General features: G+C 42.4%; 1 protein-coding gene across 2 annotated transcripts in view; it reads left to right on the forward strand.

The window, feature by feature from the left end:
- IPO4 (importin 4) overlaps positions 1–16,405 on the forward strand; it is an 87,527-nt gene that overhangs the window by 14,819 nt on the left and 56,303 nt on the right. For both annotated transcript variants that reach the window (XM_083188023.1, XM_083188032.1), the window contains exons 9-12: positions 11,123–11,206; positions 12,604–12,771; positions 12,856–12,909; positions 16,293–16,402. In XM_083188023.1, the coding sequence (XP_083044149.1) occupies positions 11,123–11,206; positions 12,604–12,771; positions 12,856–12,909; positions 16,293–16,402 (416 nt within the window). The remainder of the gene's footprint in view (positions 1–11,122; positions 11,207–12,603; positions 12,772–12,855; positions 12,910–16,292; positions 16,403–16,405) is intronic.

Consider the following 16,405-nt stretch of genomic DNA (forward strand, 5'->3'; position numbering starts at 1 on the left):
ATCTCATACATCATTAACAAAGAAACTTTAAAATTTGAACATAATTTATGTTAAGTCAACAATCACATTATTTATCCCTTCTTTGGAACCTGTTGTAATGGTCTGTAATTTCCCTTAAGTGTCAGCAGTACTTTCTTGGATAGATGACCCTTCCGTTACACAGAGGATGTCAATAAATGGAACAAAACATTTATCTCTTGAAGGCCAGGACAACACATTTGTTGATTTTGTTTTTGTTTCATGAAGTGTACCAGCACATCTTGTTCCTCCTCAATACATTGGTTAATATACACAGTGTACCAGCAGTTATTGTATACTGGTGCTATGTACCCTCCTGATTGCAGATTATTCTTGTCTACATTTTTTGTGACCGTTGTTATAGTGACTGTCTTCATCTTGTCTGATGACAATTGATATGCAGTATACTGTATGTAGCGCATCATGACCAATAGGCTGAAATCTGTGATAAGTACATTTTCCTGCCTCAGGGGTGAATTTATGAAGCTTGGAGAAGTGTTATCTATCCCCATAAAGAACGTTATGAGCAAGGTGATAATGGTTCAGCCAATCAGCTCTTACCTGTCAATTTACATATTGTAGCTGATTGGCTGAACCATTATCACCTTGCTCATAACGTTCTTTATGGGGATAGATAACACTTCTCCAAGCTTCATAAATTCACCCCTCAGTCTCTAAACGGCTATGCATTTCTAAACGGCTATGCAGCTTGGTTTTGCAGTCTTATATTTCATTTTGTAACAATTAGAAAAACTTTATACCATGTACATTTTAACCCCTTCCTGACAGAGCTAGTTTTTGCGTTCCTGACAGAGCCATTTTTTTCAAATCTGACATGTCTCACTTAAGTGGGGATAACTTTTTTTTGCTTTTACTTATCCCAGTGATTTTGAGATTGTTTTTTCGTGACACATTGTACTTCAAATTAGTGGTAAATTTGGGTCGATACAGTCTGTGTTTTTTTGTGAAAAATACCAAAATGTCGTGAAAAAATGGAAAATTTAGCGATTTGCAAAATGTTAAATTTTCTGCTTGTGAGACAAATAATCTTACCACTCAAAATAGTTAATAACTAACATAGACCATATGTCTACTTTATGTTTCCATCATTATTTCAACTTCCTTTTAATTTTTTTGGACACTAGGAGGCTTACAATATGAATAGCAAATTCTCAAATTTTCAAGAAAATTTCAAACACTGATTTTTTTAGGGACCAGTTCAGTTCTGATGTGACTTTGAGGGACTTGTATGTGAGACACCCCCATAAATGATGCCATTTCAAAAACTGCACCCCTGACAGTATTCAAAACAGCATTTTGGAAGTTTGTTAACCCCTTAGGTGTTTCACAGGAATTAAAACAAAGTGTAGGTGAAATTTCAAAATTTCATTTTTTTTGCAGATTTGCAATTTTAATACATTTTTCTAAGGAACACAGTACATTTTACTAGAGAAATGTGACTAAAAATTGATTCCCCCAATTCTTTTGTTTTCATAAATATCCTATATGTGGCCCTAGTGTGCACGTTGACCAAACCACAGGCTTCATATAAGAAGGAGCAACTACTTGATTTTGGAGCCTCCTTTTTATGAGATTATTTTTTAGGCACCATGTAGGTTTCTAGGCACCATAAGATGCTAAAATTTAGGAACCCCCCCACAAGTGACCCCATTTTGCAAACTACACCCCTCAGGGAATTCATCTAGGGGTATAGTGTACATTTCAAACCCCCAGGGGTTTCACCAATTGTGGTCCAACTGGGCAGTGAAAATGAAAAATTAAATTTTTTACACAAAAATGCAGTTCTGGCTCAAAATTTTTCATTTTCACAAGGAATGAAGGAGACAAAGCCCCCCAAAATCTGTGCCCCAATTTCTACCGAGTACGGCAATGCCTCACATGTGACCAAAAAATACCAGTTGGGTGCATGGCAGGACTCAGAAGGGAAGGAGTGATTTTTGGATTTTGCAGCTCAGATTCTGGTGGAATTTTGGTGGGTGCTATGTCGCATTAGCAAGACCCCCCAAGCACCAATACAGTGGAACCCCCCCACAAGTGACCCCATTTTGCAAACTACACCCCTCAGGGAATTCATCTAGGGGTATAGTGTACATTTTAAACCCCCAGGGGTTTCACCAATTTTGATACAAGTGGGCAGTGAAAATGAAAAATTACATTTTTTTACACAAAAATGCAGTTCTGGCTCAAAATTTTTCATTTTCAGAAGGTATGAAGGAGAAAAAGCACCACAAAATCTGTGCCCCAATTTCTCCCGAGTACGGCAATGCCTCACATGTGACCAAAAAGTACCAGTTGGGTGCATGGCAGGACTCAGAAGGGAAGGAGTGATTTTTGGATTTTGCAGCACAGATTTTGGTGGAATGAATGGTGGGTGCTATGTTGCACCAATACAGTGGAACCCCCCCACAAGTCACCCCATTTTGCAAACTACACCCCTCAGGGAATTCATCTAGGGGTATAGTGTACATTTCAAACCCCCAGGGGTTTCACCAATTTTGATACAAGTGGGCAGTGAACATGAAAAATTACATTTTTTTACACAAAAATGCAGTTCTGGCTCAATATTTTTCATTTTCACAAGGAATGAAGGAGAAAAAGCACCCCAAAATCTGTGCCCCAATTTCTCCCGAGTACGGCAATGCCTCACATGTGACCAAAAAATACCAGTTGGGTGCATGGCAGGACTCAGAAGGGAAGGAGTGATTTTTGGATTTTGCAGCTCAGATTCTGGTGGAATTTTGGTGGGTGCTATGTCGCATTAGCAAGACCCCCCAAGCACCAATACAGTGGAACCCCCCCAAAAGTGACCCCATTTTGCAAACTACACCCCTCAGGGAATTCATCTAGGGGTATAGTGTACATTTCAAACCCCCAGGGGTTTCACCAATTTTGATACAAGTGGGCAGTGAACATGAAAAATTACATTTTTTTACACAAAAATGCAGTTCTGGCTCAAAATTTTTCATTTTCACAAGGAATGAAGGAGAAAAAGCACCCCAAAATCTGTGCCCCAATTTCTCCCGAGTACGGCAATGCCTCACATGTGACCAAAAAATACCAGTTGGGTGCATGGCAGGACTCAGAAGGGAAGGAGTGATTTTTGGATTTTGCAGCTCAGATTCTGGTGGAATTTTGGTGGGTGCTATGTCGCATTAGCAAGACCCCCCAAGCACCAAGACAGTGGAACCCCCCCACAAGTGACCCCATTTTGCAAACTACACCCCTCAGGGAATTCATCTAGGGGTATAGTGTACATTTCAAACCCCCAGGGGTTTCACCAATTTTGATACAAGTGGGCAGTGAACATGAAAAATTACATTTTTTTACACAAAAATGCAGTTCTGGCTCAAAATTTTTCATTTTCAGAAGGTATGAAGGAGAAAAAGCACCCCAAAATCTGTGCCCCAATTTCTCCCGAGTACGGCAATGCCTCACATGTGACCAAAAAGTACCAGTTGGGTGCATGGCAGGACTCAGAAGGGAAGGAGTGATTTTTGGATTTTGCAGCACAGATTTTGGTGGAATGAATGGTGGGTGCTATGTTGCACCAATACAGTGGAACCCCCCCACAAGTCACCCCATTTTGCAAAGTACACCCCTCAGGGAATTCATCTAGGGGTATAGTGTACATTTCAAACCCCCAGGGGTTTCACCAATTTTGATACAAGTGGGCAGTGAACATGAAAAATTACATTTTTTTACACAAAAATGCAGTTCTGGCTCAAAATTTTTCATTTTCACAAGGAATGAAGGAGAAAAAGCACCCCAAAATCTGTGCCCCAATTTCTCCCGAGTACGGCAATGCCTCACATGTGACCAAAAAATACCAGTTGGGTGCATGGCAGGACTCAGAAGGGAAGGAGTGATTTTTGGATTTTACAGCTCAGATTCTGGTGGAATTTTGGTGGGTGCTATGTCGCATTAGCAAGACCCCCCAAGCACCAAGACAGTGGAACCCCCCCACAAGTGACCCCATTTTGCAAACTACACCCCTCAGGGAATTCATCTAGGGGTATAGTGTACATTTCAAACCCCCAGGGGTTTCACCAATTTTGATACAAGTGGGCAGTGAACATGAAAAATTAAATTTTTTTACACAAAAATGCAGTTCTGGCTCAAAATTTTTCATTTTCACAAGGAATGAAGGAGAAAAAGCACCCCAAAATCTGTGCCCCAATTTCTCCCGAGTACGGCAATGCCTCACATGTGACCAAAAAATACCAGTTGGGTGCATGGCAGGACTCAGAAGGGAAGGAGTGATTTTTGGATTTTGCAGCTCAGATTCTGGTGGAATTTTGGTGGGTGCTATGTCGCATTAGCAAGACCCCCCAAGCACCAAGACAGTGGAACCCCCCCACAAGTGACCCCATTTTGCAAACTACACCCCTCAGGGAATTCATCTAGGGGTATAGTGTACATTTCAAACCCCCAGGGGTTTCACCAATTTTGATACAAGTGGGCAGTGAACATGAAAAATTACATTTTTTTACACAAAAATGCAGTTCTGGCTCAAAATTTTTCATTTTCAGAAGGTATGAAGGAGAAAAAGCACCCCAAAATCTGTGCCCCAATTTCTCCCGAGTACGGCAATGCCTCACATGTGACCAAAAAGTACCAGTTGGGTGCATGGCAGGACTCAGAAGGGAAGGAGTGATTTTTGGATTTTGCAGCACAGATTTTGGTGGAATGAATGGTGGGTGCTATGTTGCACCAATACAGTGGAACCCCCCCACAAGTCACCCCATTTTGCAAAGTACACCCCTCAGGGAATTCATCTAGGGGTATAGTGTACATTTCAAACCCCCAGGGGTTTCACCAATTTTGATACAAGTGGGCAGTGAACATGAAAAATTACATTTTTTTACACAAAAATGCAGTTCTGGCTCAAAATTTTTCATTTTCACAAGGAATGAAGGAGAAAAAGCACCCCAAAATCTGTGCCCCAATTTCTCCCGAGTACGGCAATGCCTCACATGTGACCAAAAAATACCAGTTGGGTGCATGGCAGGACTCAGAAGGGAAGGAGTGATTTTTGGATTTTACAGCTCAGATTCTGGTGGAATTTTGGTGGGTGCTATGTCGCATTAGCAAGACCCCCCAAGCACCAAGACAGTGGAACCCCCCCACAAGTGACCCCATTTTGCAAACTACACCCCTCAGGGAATTCATCTAGGGGTATAGTGTACATTTCAAACCCCCAGGGGTTTCACCAATTTTGATACAAGTGGGCAGTGAACATGAAAAATTACATTTTTTTACACAAAAATGCAGTTCTGGCTCAAAATTTTTCATTTTCACAAGGAATGAAGGAGAAAAAGCACCCCAAAATCTGTGCCCCAATTTCTACCGAGTACGGCAATGCCTCACATGTGACCAAAAAATACCAGTTGGGTGCATGGCAGGACTCAGAAGGGAAGAAGTGATTTTTGGATTTTACAGCTCAGATTCTGGTGGAATTTTGGTGGGTGCTATGTCGCATTAGCAAGACCCCCCAAGCACCAAGACAGTGGAACCCCCCCACAAGTGACCCCATTTTGCAAACTACACCCATCAGCGAATTCATCTAGGGGTATAGTGTACATTTCAAACCCCCAGGGGTTTCACCAATTTTGATACAAGTGGGCAGTGAAAATGAAAAATTACATTTTTTTACACAAAAATGCAGTTCTGGCTCAAAATTTTTCATTTTCAGAAGGTATGAAGGAGAAAAAGCACCCCAAAATCTGTGCCCCAATTTCTCCCGAGTACGGCAATGCCTCACATGTGACCAAAAAGTACCAGTTGGGTGCATGGCAGGACTCAGAACGGAAGGAGTGATTTTTGGATTTTGCAGCACAGATTTTGGTGGAATGAATGGTGGGTGCTATGTTGCACCAATACAGTGGAACCCCCCCACAAGTCACCCCATTTTGCAAAGTACACCCCTCAGGGAATTCATCTAGGGGTATAGTGTACATTTCAAACCCCCAGGGGTTTCACCAATTTTGATACAAGTGGGCAGTGAAAATGAAAAATTACATTTTTTTACACAAAAATGCAGTTCTGGCTCAAAATTTTTCATTTTCAGAAGGTATGAAGGAGACAAAGCACCCCAAAATCTGTGCCCCAATTTCTCCCGAGTACGGCAATGCCTCATGTGTGACCAAAAAGTGGCAGGACTCAGAAGGGAAGGAGTGATATTTGGATTTTGCAGCACAAATTCTGGTGGAATGATGGTGGGTGCTATGTCGCATTAGCAAGACCCCCAAAGCACCAATACAGTGGAACCCCCCCACAAGTGACCCCATTTTGCGAACTACACCCCTCAGGGAATTCATCTAGGGGTATAGTGTACATTTCAAACCCCCAGGGGTTTCACCAATTTTGATACAAGTGGGCAGTGAACATGAAAAATTACATTTTTTTACACAAAAATGCAGTTCTGGCTCAAAATTTTTAATTTTCACAAGGTATGAAGGAGACAAAGCACCCCAAAATATGTGCCCCAATTTCTCCCAAGTACGGCAATGCCTCACATGTGACCAAAAAGTACCAGTTGGGTGCATGGCAGGACTCAGAAGGGAAGGAGTGCTTTTTGGATTTTGCAGCACAGATTTTGGTGGAATGAATGGTGGGTGCTATGTTGCACCAATACAGTGGAACCCCCCCACAAGTCACCCCATTTTGCAAAGTACACCCCTCAGGGAATTCATCTAGGGGTATAGTGTACATTTCAAACCCCCAGGGGTTTCACCAATTTTGATACAAGTGGGCAGTGAACATGAAAAATTACATTTTTTTACACAAAAATGCAGTTCTGGCTCAAAATTTTTCATTTTCACAAGGAATGAAGGAGAAAAAGCACCCCAAAATCTGTGCCCCAATTTCTCCCAAGTACGGCAATGCCTCACATGTGACCAAAAAATACCAGTTGGGTGCATGGCAGGACTCAGAAGGGAAGGAGTGATTTTTGGATTTTGCGGCTCAGATTCTGGTGGAATGAATGGTGGGTGCTATGTGGCATTAGCAAGACCCCCGAAGCACGGTGAAATTATGAACCTAATATTCCATAGATGTGTGGTATATTTTAAAACACTCCTTTATACATAGGCCGGGTTTGTCGGGGCAAGTGTCACACTGGAAAATAGTTTGCTTTCTTATTCCCTTTTTATAGCAAACTTTGCACCTTTTTTGTGTCCTGCCCTTTTTTCCAGTGGAGGGGATTTCATCAGGAAAATGCTGCCCTGGTACAATACGGGGACCAGTACTAGAAGTACTGGGGCCCTCTGCCTGCTGGTTCCCAAATATTAGGCCCTTTATGACTTCCTCTTGAAAGTGCATAAATGTCCCCCTCTGGCCGGTAGAACGGAATAGCACGTAAGCGTTATACAGTGCCATCTGGATGATATACACGGCCACCTTCTTGTACCAGATTTTTGTTTTCCGCAGGGCACTGTACGGCTTCAGTACCTGATCTGAAAGATCCACTCCGCCCATGTACCTATTGTAATCCAGGATACAATTAGGTTTGGAGGTGTGGGTACTGGTACCTCGTACAGGGATGGAGGTGGTACTGTCTCCGTGAATTGTTGTCAGTATAAGGACATCCCTCTTGTCCTTATATTTGACCAACAACATATTTTCGTTGCATATTCCCCTGCTTTCACCCCTTCTCATTACTTGGGCAATGTGCGTTTTTGGGAGGCCTCTTTGGTTCTTGCGCACAGTACCGCAAGCTGCTGTACCTCTTGAACCAAGGGCCTTAAACAGGGGGATGCTGGTGTAAAAGTTATCCACATAGAGGTGATAACCTTTATCCAGGAAGGGGTGCACTAAATCCCAGACAATTTTCCCACTAACACCTACGAGGGAGGGGGGGCATTCTGGCGGTTCAATTCTTGAATCCGTCCCTTCATAAACCCTAAACCTGTGGGTGTACCCTGAGGTGCTTTCACACAGTTTATACATTTTTATGCCATACCTTGCCCTCTTACTGGGAAGGTACTGGCGGAATTTAACCCTTCCTTTAAAATGTATAAGGGACTCGTCGATACAAATACATTTTTCAGGGATGTACACCTCTTCAAATTTGGCACTGAAATGATCAATGACCGGCCTGACTTTGAATAGCCGGTCAAAGGTGGGATCATCTCTGGGTGGGCACTGTGCATTATCGGTGTAATGTATAAATTTAAGAATTGTCTCAAATCGAGTCCGGGTCATGGCCATACGGTAAAATGGAGTACTGTACAGAACATCTGTACTCCAATATTGCCTAATTTCTGGCTTTTTTACTATGCCCATATGAAACACCAGACCCCAAAACGTCATCATCTCTACTGCATCTACAGGGGTCCACCTAGCAAATGATGACGTGGGGTTTTGAGCAATAAACTGCTGGGCATATAAATTAGTTTGGTCCACCATTAAATTTATAAAATCATCAGAGAAAAATAATTTGAAAAAGTCAATTTCTCTGAGACCTGTGGAATCAAATTGGATTCCTGGCATGGCCAAAAACTCAGGAACCTGGGGCTCAAAATTGTCTGGTGGTGGGGTCCATACGAGATCAATTATTGGGGGGGGGTCTCAGCTGCTCTACGGGGGCGTCTTTGAGGGGGTCCCTCATCACCAGAGGAGGAAGAGGAGCTTAAGGCAAATCCTTCAAATTCCCCGCTTGCATCACTGGCTGTGTCAGAGTCAGAAGCAAGCATGGCATATGCCTCCTCCACTGAATACATTCTCCTGGATGACTGGGAGGACATTTGGGAGGACATTTGGGAGGACATTTGGGATGCCATTTTTATTTTTGTGTTACTGGTAGTGAAATGTTTCAACACGTGTATAGTGTAGGGGGGGGTACAAACTTTATTTCAATCCGGGGGGTATGTAGTGTGTAGTGTGTATGTAGTGCAGAAAAAAAAAAATACTTTATACCAATAAAAAAAAAAAAAATGAAGGGGTTAAAAATAAAAAATGTAAGGGGTTAAAAAAAAAAAAAAAAAAAGGTCCTGCGCCAAAAATTGAGCACAGATGTTGGTCAGTAACGTCTGTCACTGAACAGCGCTCAAAGGCAACAGGAATTTGATCCAAAAAAAAAAAAAATAGATCAACCCTGTGCCGAAAAAGATGATCAGTGATGTACGTCACTGATCAGCGCACAGCGGCCACAGGACACCCACAAAATCACAGTGTGTGTAAAAAAAAAATTAAAAAAAGACCCCACAGCACACACACAAAAAAAAAGGTGATCAGTGATGCGACACTGATTACCAGTGAGGTGCAGCAGGTGCACAACCTTTGGTGCAACTGACAGGTATATATATAAAAAAAAAAAAACCTCTGTACCCCCAAAAAAGTTGCTGATCACCTCAGATATAGTGATCAGCACAAAAGGCGGGGGCAGCAGACACAAAATTTAGCACTCTCTATCACTCTCTGTCACTATCTCTCTCTATCTCTCTATCTCTCACTATCTATCACTCTATGACACTGCAGCAGCAGCACTGACAGGTATATCTATATATAAAAAAAAAACCTGCGCCCCCAAAAAGTTGCTGATCAGTTAATTTATACTGATCAGCACAAAAGGAGGGGGCAGCAGTCAGTTATATAAAAAATATATAGCACAATCTGTCACTATCTCTATCTCTCTCTCTCTATCTCTCTCTATCTCTCTATAACTATCACACTGCAGCAGCACAAAATATAGCACTCTGTCACTAGGCCTCTCTATCTATCTCTCTATCTCTCTCTCTCTATCTATAACTATATCACACTGCAGCAGCACAAAATATAGCACTCTCTGACACTATCTCTCTCTCTATCTCTCTCTATCTCTCTCTATCTCTCTCTATCTCTCTATCTCTCTATCTCTCTCTATCTCTCTATCTATCTCTCTATCTAGCTATTACACTGCAGCAGCACAATTTCACAGCACAGGAAGGCACAAGTAGCAACAGGATCCAGGAAGCAGTGATGAAGCAGCGATCAGGTAAGTATGGAGCAAGGTTCTGGTCAGTATGGCGGCAGGGGGGTACGGTGACCGCACTGCACGCTATTCCAGACCGGAATGGCGTCTGCAGTGCAGTCACCGTTAGTTTAAATCCCCCTCCTTGGCTGTGATTGGTCCGTCGGTCCGACGGACCAATCACGGCCTTTGGGGGCGGGCGGGGTGAGGTGGGGTGACACCAGTGTCACCCTTACACCCCGCGGTGATTGGTGCTGTACTTTACAGCACCAATCACCTCTGATCCCGTGTCACCGGCGAACGTTATTCGCCGGTGACACAGGAAAACGCTGTGAATGGCTGTTCACACTGAACAGCCAATCACAGCGATCGCCGACGGGGGGGCGGCATCGCAGCCCCCCCTGGGCATGCACGGACATGTCTGCTGTCAGGGACGCGGTGACAGTTTAAATCCATGACGTACATTTACGCCATGTGTCGGGAAGTGCTTCCCGACCATGACGTAAATGTACGTCAAATGTCGGGAAGGGGTTAATGTGCACAGCTCTACGGGTCCAAAAGTGTCAAGTGATGTGATGGGTTTCCACTGGCCCTCCATAGCCACCACACGGAGTCTTGCCATTCTGCTTGAATGTTGAAGTCAAGATATTTGGGAGAAATAATTTTTGACATCTTAACTAAAAAAAATTCTTGATAGGTGGTGGACATTGTTTCATTTTTTTTTTTTTTTGCGTGTTATCTGATATTGATTGGACCTTTTTCTTTGTGTAATTAAATGATCCCATCTGATTAATGGTGCCCACACACGCACCGATCCCGGCGCTGCGATGCTATGCGATGGGGTGCACGCTCCCGCGGCACCTCATCGCACAGTACAAAAAGTATGCGCTGCACATACTTTTTGTACTAGCTTTTTATAACATAGCATCGCATCGCATGCACAAGGCATACGATGCGATGCTATGTGTGCTAGTTAAGCCCACAACGCATGCCGGGATCGGTGCGTGTGTGGGCACCTTTACACAAACTAACGATAATTGTTGGCTTAAGCATTTAAAAGTAACAGACATGTAGCATAAATAATAAAAGAAGCAACATGGTAAATATGACGTTGTTGTGCTTGTCTCTATGCAGATTGCTGTAAACACATCACTGTCTGATAACCTCCGTGTGAAGTCACTTTACTGCATTCGCTTCCTCGTCAAACTCAAGAGCAAAGTGAGTAATGTTGTTTAGGTTTCTGTAATTTTTATGTAGAAAGTTCCAGAAAATATACTATATCAAATAAGGCAGCAGTGTACATTGAAAATAAATTTGGTCAGAATGGCACATCTGATACTAATTATATTTAGAATATTGTAAATATTAAATACTTTACTGTTCCATAAATTGAAATATGAATATGTATTGGCCACGTGAAAAATCCGCTCTTTTCTCCTAAAGTAAATGTGGATTTGCCCTTATCAATTGGACTTTTCACACAGTAAAAAAATTGTTAAATGGCAAAATACACCTGGATTGTCGAATTATACCCCAAGCCACAAGTTTTTGTCACTTTGCTGATGAAATTGTGCCTGTTTTTAGGCTGTGTACACACGGGGGCGATTTTGTCTAATATCGCGGGCAATATGGTCACTGAGCGACCATATTGCCCGTGATGGGAGTGTGCACCGGGTATATATTGCCGGGTGTACGCTCCCGTTTTCTCCCCCGTAGTGGTCGCTGGTCGCAGGAACATGCTCCTGCGACCAGCTGATTTAAACTGCCGGGCTCCCCCGGCAGTTTCTTTTTCATCAGCGACCATCTCTGGTCGCTGATGCAAACGGGACACTGAGCGATATATTCCCCCCCCCCCCCTGGGGGGCTTAAGACACCCTTTTTATGCATTTTTCACCAATGACTTTTTTGCTGGAAAAAAGTGAAAAGGCCTCAGTGAAAAAAGAGACTTATAGTCTGGGATCTACTAAGGTGTTTTTTTTCAGCTATGCATAAAAACAGAACTGATTTTAATACTCCTCCATCTTCTGTTCTGCTGACAGTATTGTCTGCTTGTCATGTTATCAAGGATCTCTCTGAAATGTATTGTGTATGTGTGTGTGTGTGGGGTGGGGGGGGGGGCGTGAATAGGTCTAGGCAGCTTAGACACTATTTTATTTAGCACTATTTTATTTATTACAGTTTCTTATACAGCGCAGAAGGTTACGTTGTACTTTACAATTATAAACTGGATTGCTACAGATAGTAGGAGGGCCCTGCTCGCAAGTTCAAATCTAGCAGGGAGGGGTAGGGGGAATGTAAGTATACATACCAGACTTTTTGGGATTCCCTCTATGGGGATTTTGACTGCTGGCATCCTGAAAATTAGTGTGAAGTACACTAGTGGAGTAATCTACTATTTGTTTGATAGTAGCAACTTGTCATTAATTAGGACATGTTGCAGAATATCCTACTGTAACTCTCTTCTCCTTGGAGTACAGATTGCACAAATAAGCAGTCATTGGGTACCTTAGTCTTGTGCTCATTCCGTTTTTATATTTATCAGTTTAAATGTGAGGGGAAAAATGCTAGCTTGACTTGGCAAAATGCATTATAATCTAATATTTGTGTCGCTTTAGTCCATCTTGAAGCAAAAGCTGCTGACTCCAATTCTCAATGCTATTTTCCCCATCATGTATGCTGAGCCTCCACCTGGGCAAATGGACCCAGAAGACCAAGAGGACGAAGATGAGGAGTTGTTGGAAGAGGGGGCTGAAGTAGAGTCACCCAAACACTATGCAGTTCAGGTCAGCTATGGAACACCTGTATCTAATGTGGCATGTACATTCTAAGAAGATGGAAAATATTATTTTATGTGTTTGGTGTTACAGGTGATTGACATATTGGCGCTTCATCTTCCGCCTGAGAAGTTGTTTCCTCGACTGGTATGTATGTCCTTCATTTTGAATTGTTTCATCAAAAGTTGCTTGGTTGACCATTTCTCATGAATCTACTACTGTAATAGGTGTCCTTCGATTGCCATCTCAAAAATTACTTTGTTATTCATTTATTTTTCTTCTACATGCACCAACCAGTTAACTTTTTTCCTTCCCAGCAGTAGCTCTGGCATTGGCGTTGTTAAACAGGGGCAGCCTCAACTCTTTCATTTAATTATTTCTGTTAATTTGAACTTTTTAGAGTGGGCAGCGCTAGTAGTCCTGCAGGACGCCTTTGCTGCTTCTTCTTCCACCCCCTGCACGGCAGTTGCAGCAAAGTGAAATAGTTGCCGTTTTCAGACGGGTACCTGGAAGCACACCGTGCCATAGCTGGATAAATGTTAAATGTGGTGCTGACTGAATGTCAAAGTTGCCTGGACCCGTGCTAGACCACTAGAGCCCAGGCAACCAAGGTCTTTTTAATTATGGCTATTGTCCATGTCGGAAAGGGGAAGTGAGCTCTCCCCGTTAGATCCTCTGCAGCCCCTTTGGCTCTTTCTCTCTGCAGTCATCCTGCCACTAGGGTTGTTCCTCATCCTAGGTGAGATGCTGAGCAACTATTTTCGCTGCATTGCCTGGTGCATCTAGTCTCCTGAGAGTGGGCTTCAGACCTCCTCCCAAGCGATCAGGTCATACAGTTTGCTCCTTTCTGCCGATTTGGGGTCTGGACTGTTGAGCTATAACTAGACAGTTTTTATTTACTGTGTGCCTGTTTCTGTTAGCAGTGTTTTATCCATTTTTAATGTATATGCCCTGTCTCTGTTCTTTTTTTTAGTGTCTTGGAATGACTGATTTTACTGTAATCCCCCTTTGTTATGCTATGCCCCGGTTATGTCTTAATTTGTGCGTCGGTTACATTCAGGGCTCTGTACTTTATACACCACTGCCATCTTACTTGGGGGGTGATTCTTGTTAGCGGATGTAGCCCATAATCAGGCAGTAAAGGCGCGTACACACGTACAGATTTTTCTGTCTGATCTATCTGGTGGGAACAAAAACCTGGAAATGTATGGGAGCAAATGACAACCAAAAAATTGTTCCCAAACGCTTGAAAACAGACAATGATCAGTCAGACAAATTGTTTAAATCATTCTGATATAACAAATTTATCAAAGCAGATATTTCCTGCATTTGGATGAAAATATTTGATTGTCATTTGCTCCCATACATTTCCAGGTTTTTGTTCCGGATAGATCAGACATAAAAATCTGTATATGTGTATGCACCTTTAAATTGATCCTTTCAATTGAAGATGAAGAACAAGTGTCACTATCCTGGCATAGCACTTCTTGTTCTTAAACCCTGTCCGGTAACCTATCTCTGCCATTAGTCTTGCTTTCCAGTTGTGTCCTGCTCGCTGAGTTTGGCAAGGCTTACCAGTATCATGGATATCCTACATATTGCGTTCATTATCTGCGAGTTTACTGCACTGTCTTGAGGGTTTATACTGCCGCTTTCCTCTTGTTTGGAGTGGAACGGTGCAAATATAAAGGCAGCCAGTGGATCTGTAGCTGGGCTAGACATTGGTTTTCCTAGTAAAGTTCAGCATTATTGATAGTAGAGTCCCAGCCTGTTTGTGCTTCAGCCAAGGGAGGGATGGTTCTGTCTCAGACATTTTATTCTGGAGCACTGCTTTAAGACACCAGCTTCTTGCCTGTGAAGCTGATGCTCTTTAGGGGTAATTCAGTTTCCAGTAAAGGGAAAGATTTGCTGTTGCTGCAGCATTTAAACACAGGCAATGACAGCCCAATTCAACCCCTTTGCCTCCCTGATTCAGACCCCTTTTGCCCAAAAGTGCTCACACCTTATGGGGTAGTGAACATTTTGGGCGAAATCCTGCCTTAAAGTTTACTTTAAGGCGGGTGTTGAACAAGTTTGGCTGGGTGAGATACTTGCTAGCAATTTATTTAAGATTTAAGGTGTCCATACACAGTGGCGACTTCTCCCCTTGTGCTTCACTAAAAATGTCTTATTATTTATTTATTTATTAAGTATGTGAAAGATGCTTCAGCCACTGCCTGTGGCTGTAAAATAGATTTAGTGAATGTTATCTTTTACTACATTTTTATGACTTTCACTTTTGTTGAAAGGTGGAAAACCGTGGTCATATTTTGTATACAGACTTGAATAATGTCTCTGCAAATTCCCTTTCTTTGCCAGAAAGTCATACATACAGTATGCATTTGTCTTTTAACCCTTTGAGTGCCAAGTGAATTTTTTCAAAATTGGTGTGAAAATTGGCAAGCAAATATTTGTATTCATCATAATGACCTGTAATGTTTACCTTTTTATATAGGAAATTTAATCCTTTTTCTTTTTCCTTTTTTTTTTATTTGAATTTATATAACAAAGGTGTGCAACACTGGCATTTGGCACTCAAAAGGTTAAACATTGTAAAAAAAAATAGAGAATCTAACTTTATTTTTGCAATTGTTTCACACTTTAACAAGGCGAAACGCTTCAGTGTCACTCATTATAGCTAACATTGTTTCTGCCTTTTATCTACTGCATGCAGTGCAGATAGATACAAAAGGGGGTGAGATATGTACTACAGTTGAACATTGCTGGTACAGAGCATAGAGTAGAGCTTCATTCTACAGGTGATCGCATACTGTTCAAGGACACATAGTATACGGTTCAAGGACTCACTCGCATGTGGTTCAAGGACTCACTCAGCGGCAGCTCCCCTGTGTTTGCCAGCAGTCGCTGTCTAAGGAGAGTAGACACTGACAGCATAGCACTAGAGGACTACCAGCCCATTGCCTGATTGAGTATAATAAGGCAGGATATGAGCGCTGAGGAAAAAGTAATCATCTTCTGTGCATGTCCTGTTTTTGGAGAACATACAAACTCCACACAGTAAAAGCCGTAGTAGGATTCAAACCGATCACCACATGACCCCAGCAATTGTGCTGGAATTGAGAATCCCTGGGATTCCTATTTGCTATTGAAGCACGCCTGACTGGGAAAACATATCGGACAGCACAGCAGCCAATAACATGCTGTTGGGCGGGCCAAACCCATAGACCAGACACTCAGGATCATCTGTTTGTGATCCTATGTTATTTAGCTATGGTTTAGGGCTTTAGCTTGTACTTATGACAAGGGGTTGCAGAGGGGAGAAGCTTCTATTTTAAAGTTATAGTAGTATCTAATAAGTGCCAGCTCCTTCAGATCCCCTTAGCAACCTATGCAGTGTACCAGAGGTGAGAAAGGTTAAACAGTACTCACAAAATCCATATTTATATTATACACTGTCCTCTCTTTGTCTCTGAATGTCTTGTTGTATATTATATAATATATTTTTTTCTTCTGTATCTTTTCTTTCAAAGACTCCGCTCATGGAGCCATGTCTCCTTAGTACGAATCCCTATCAGCGGAAAGCTGGCCTTATGTGTCTTGCTGTTCTCAGCGAGGGCTGTGCTGATCACATCCGGAACAAGTA

The sequence above is a fragment of the Crinia signifera genome, chromosome 1 (genome assembly GCF_055691185.1).
Source record: "Crinia signifera chromosome 1, ASM5569118v1, whole genome shotgun sequence".
NCBI lineage: Eukaryota > Metazoa > Chordata > Amphibia > Anura > Myobatrachidae > Crinia > Crinia signifera.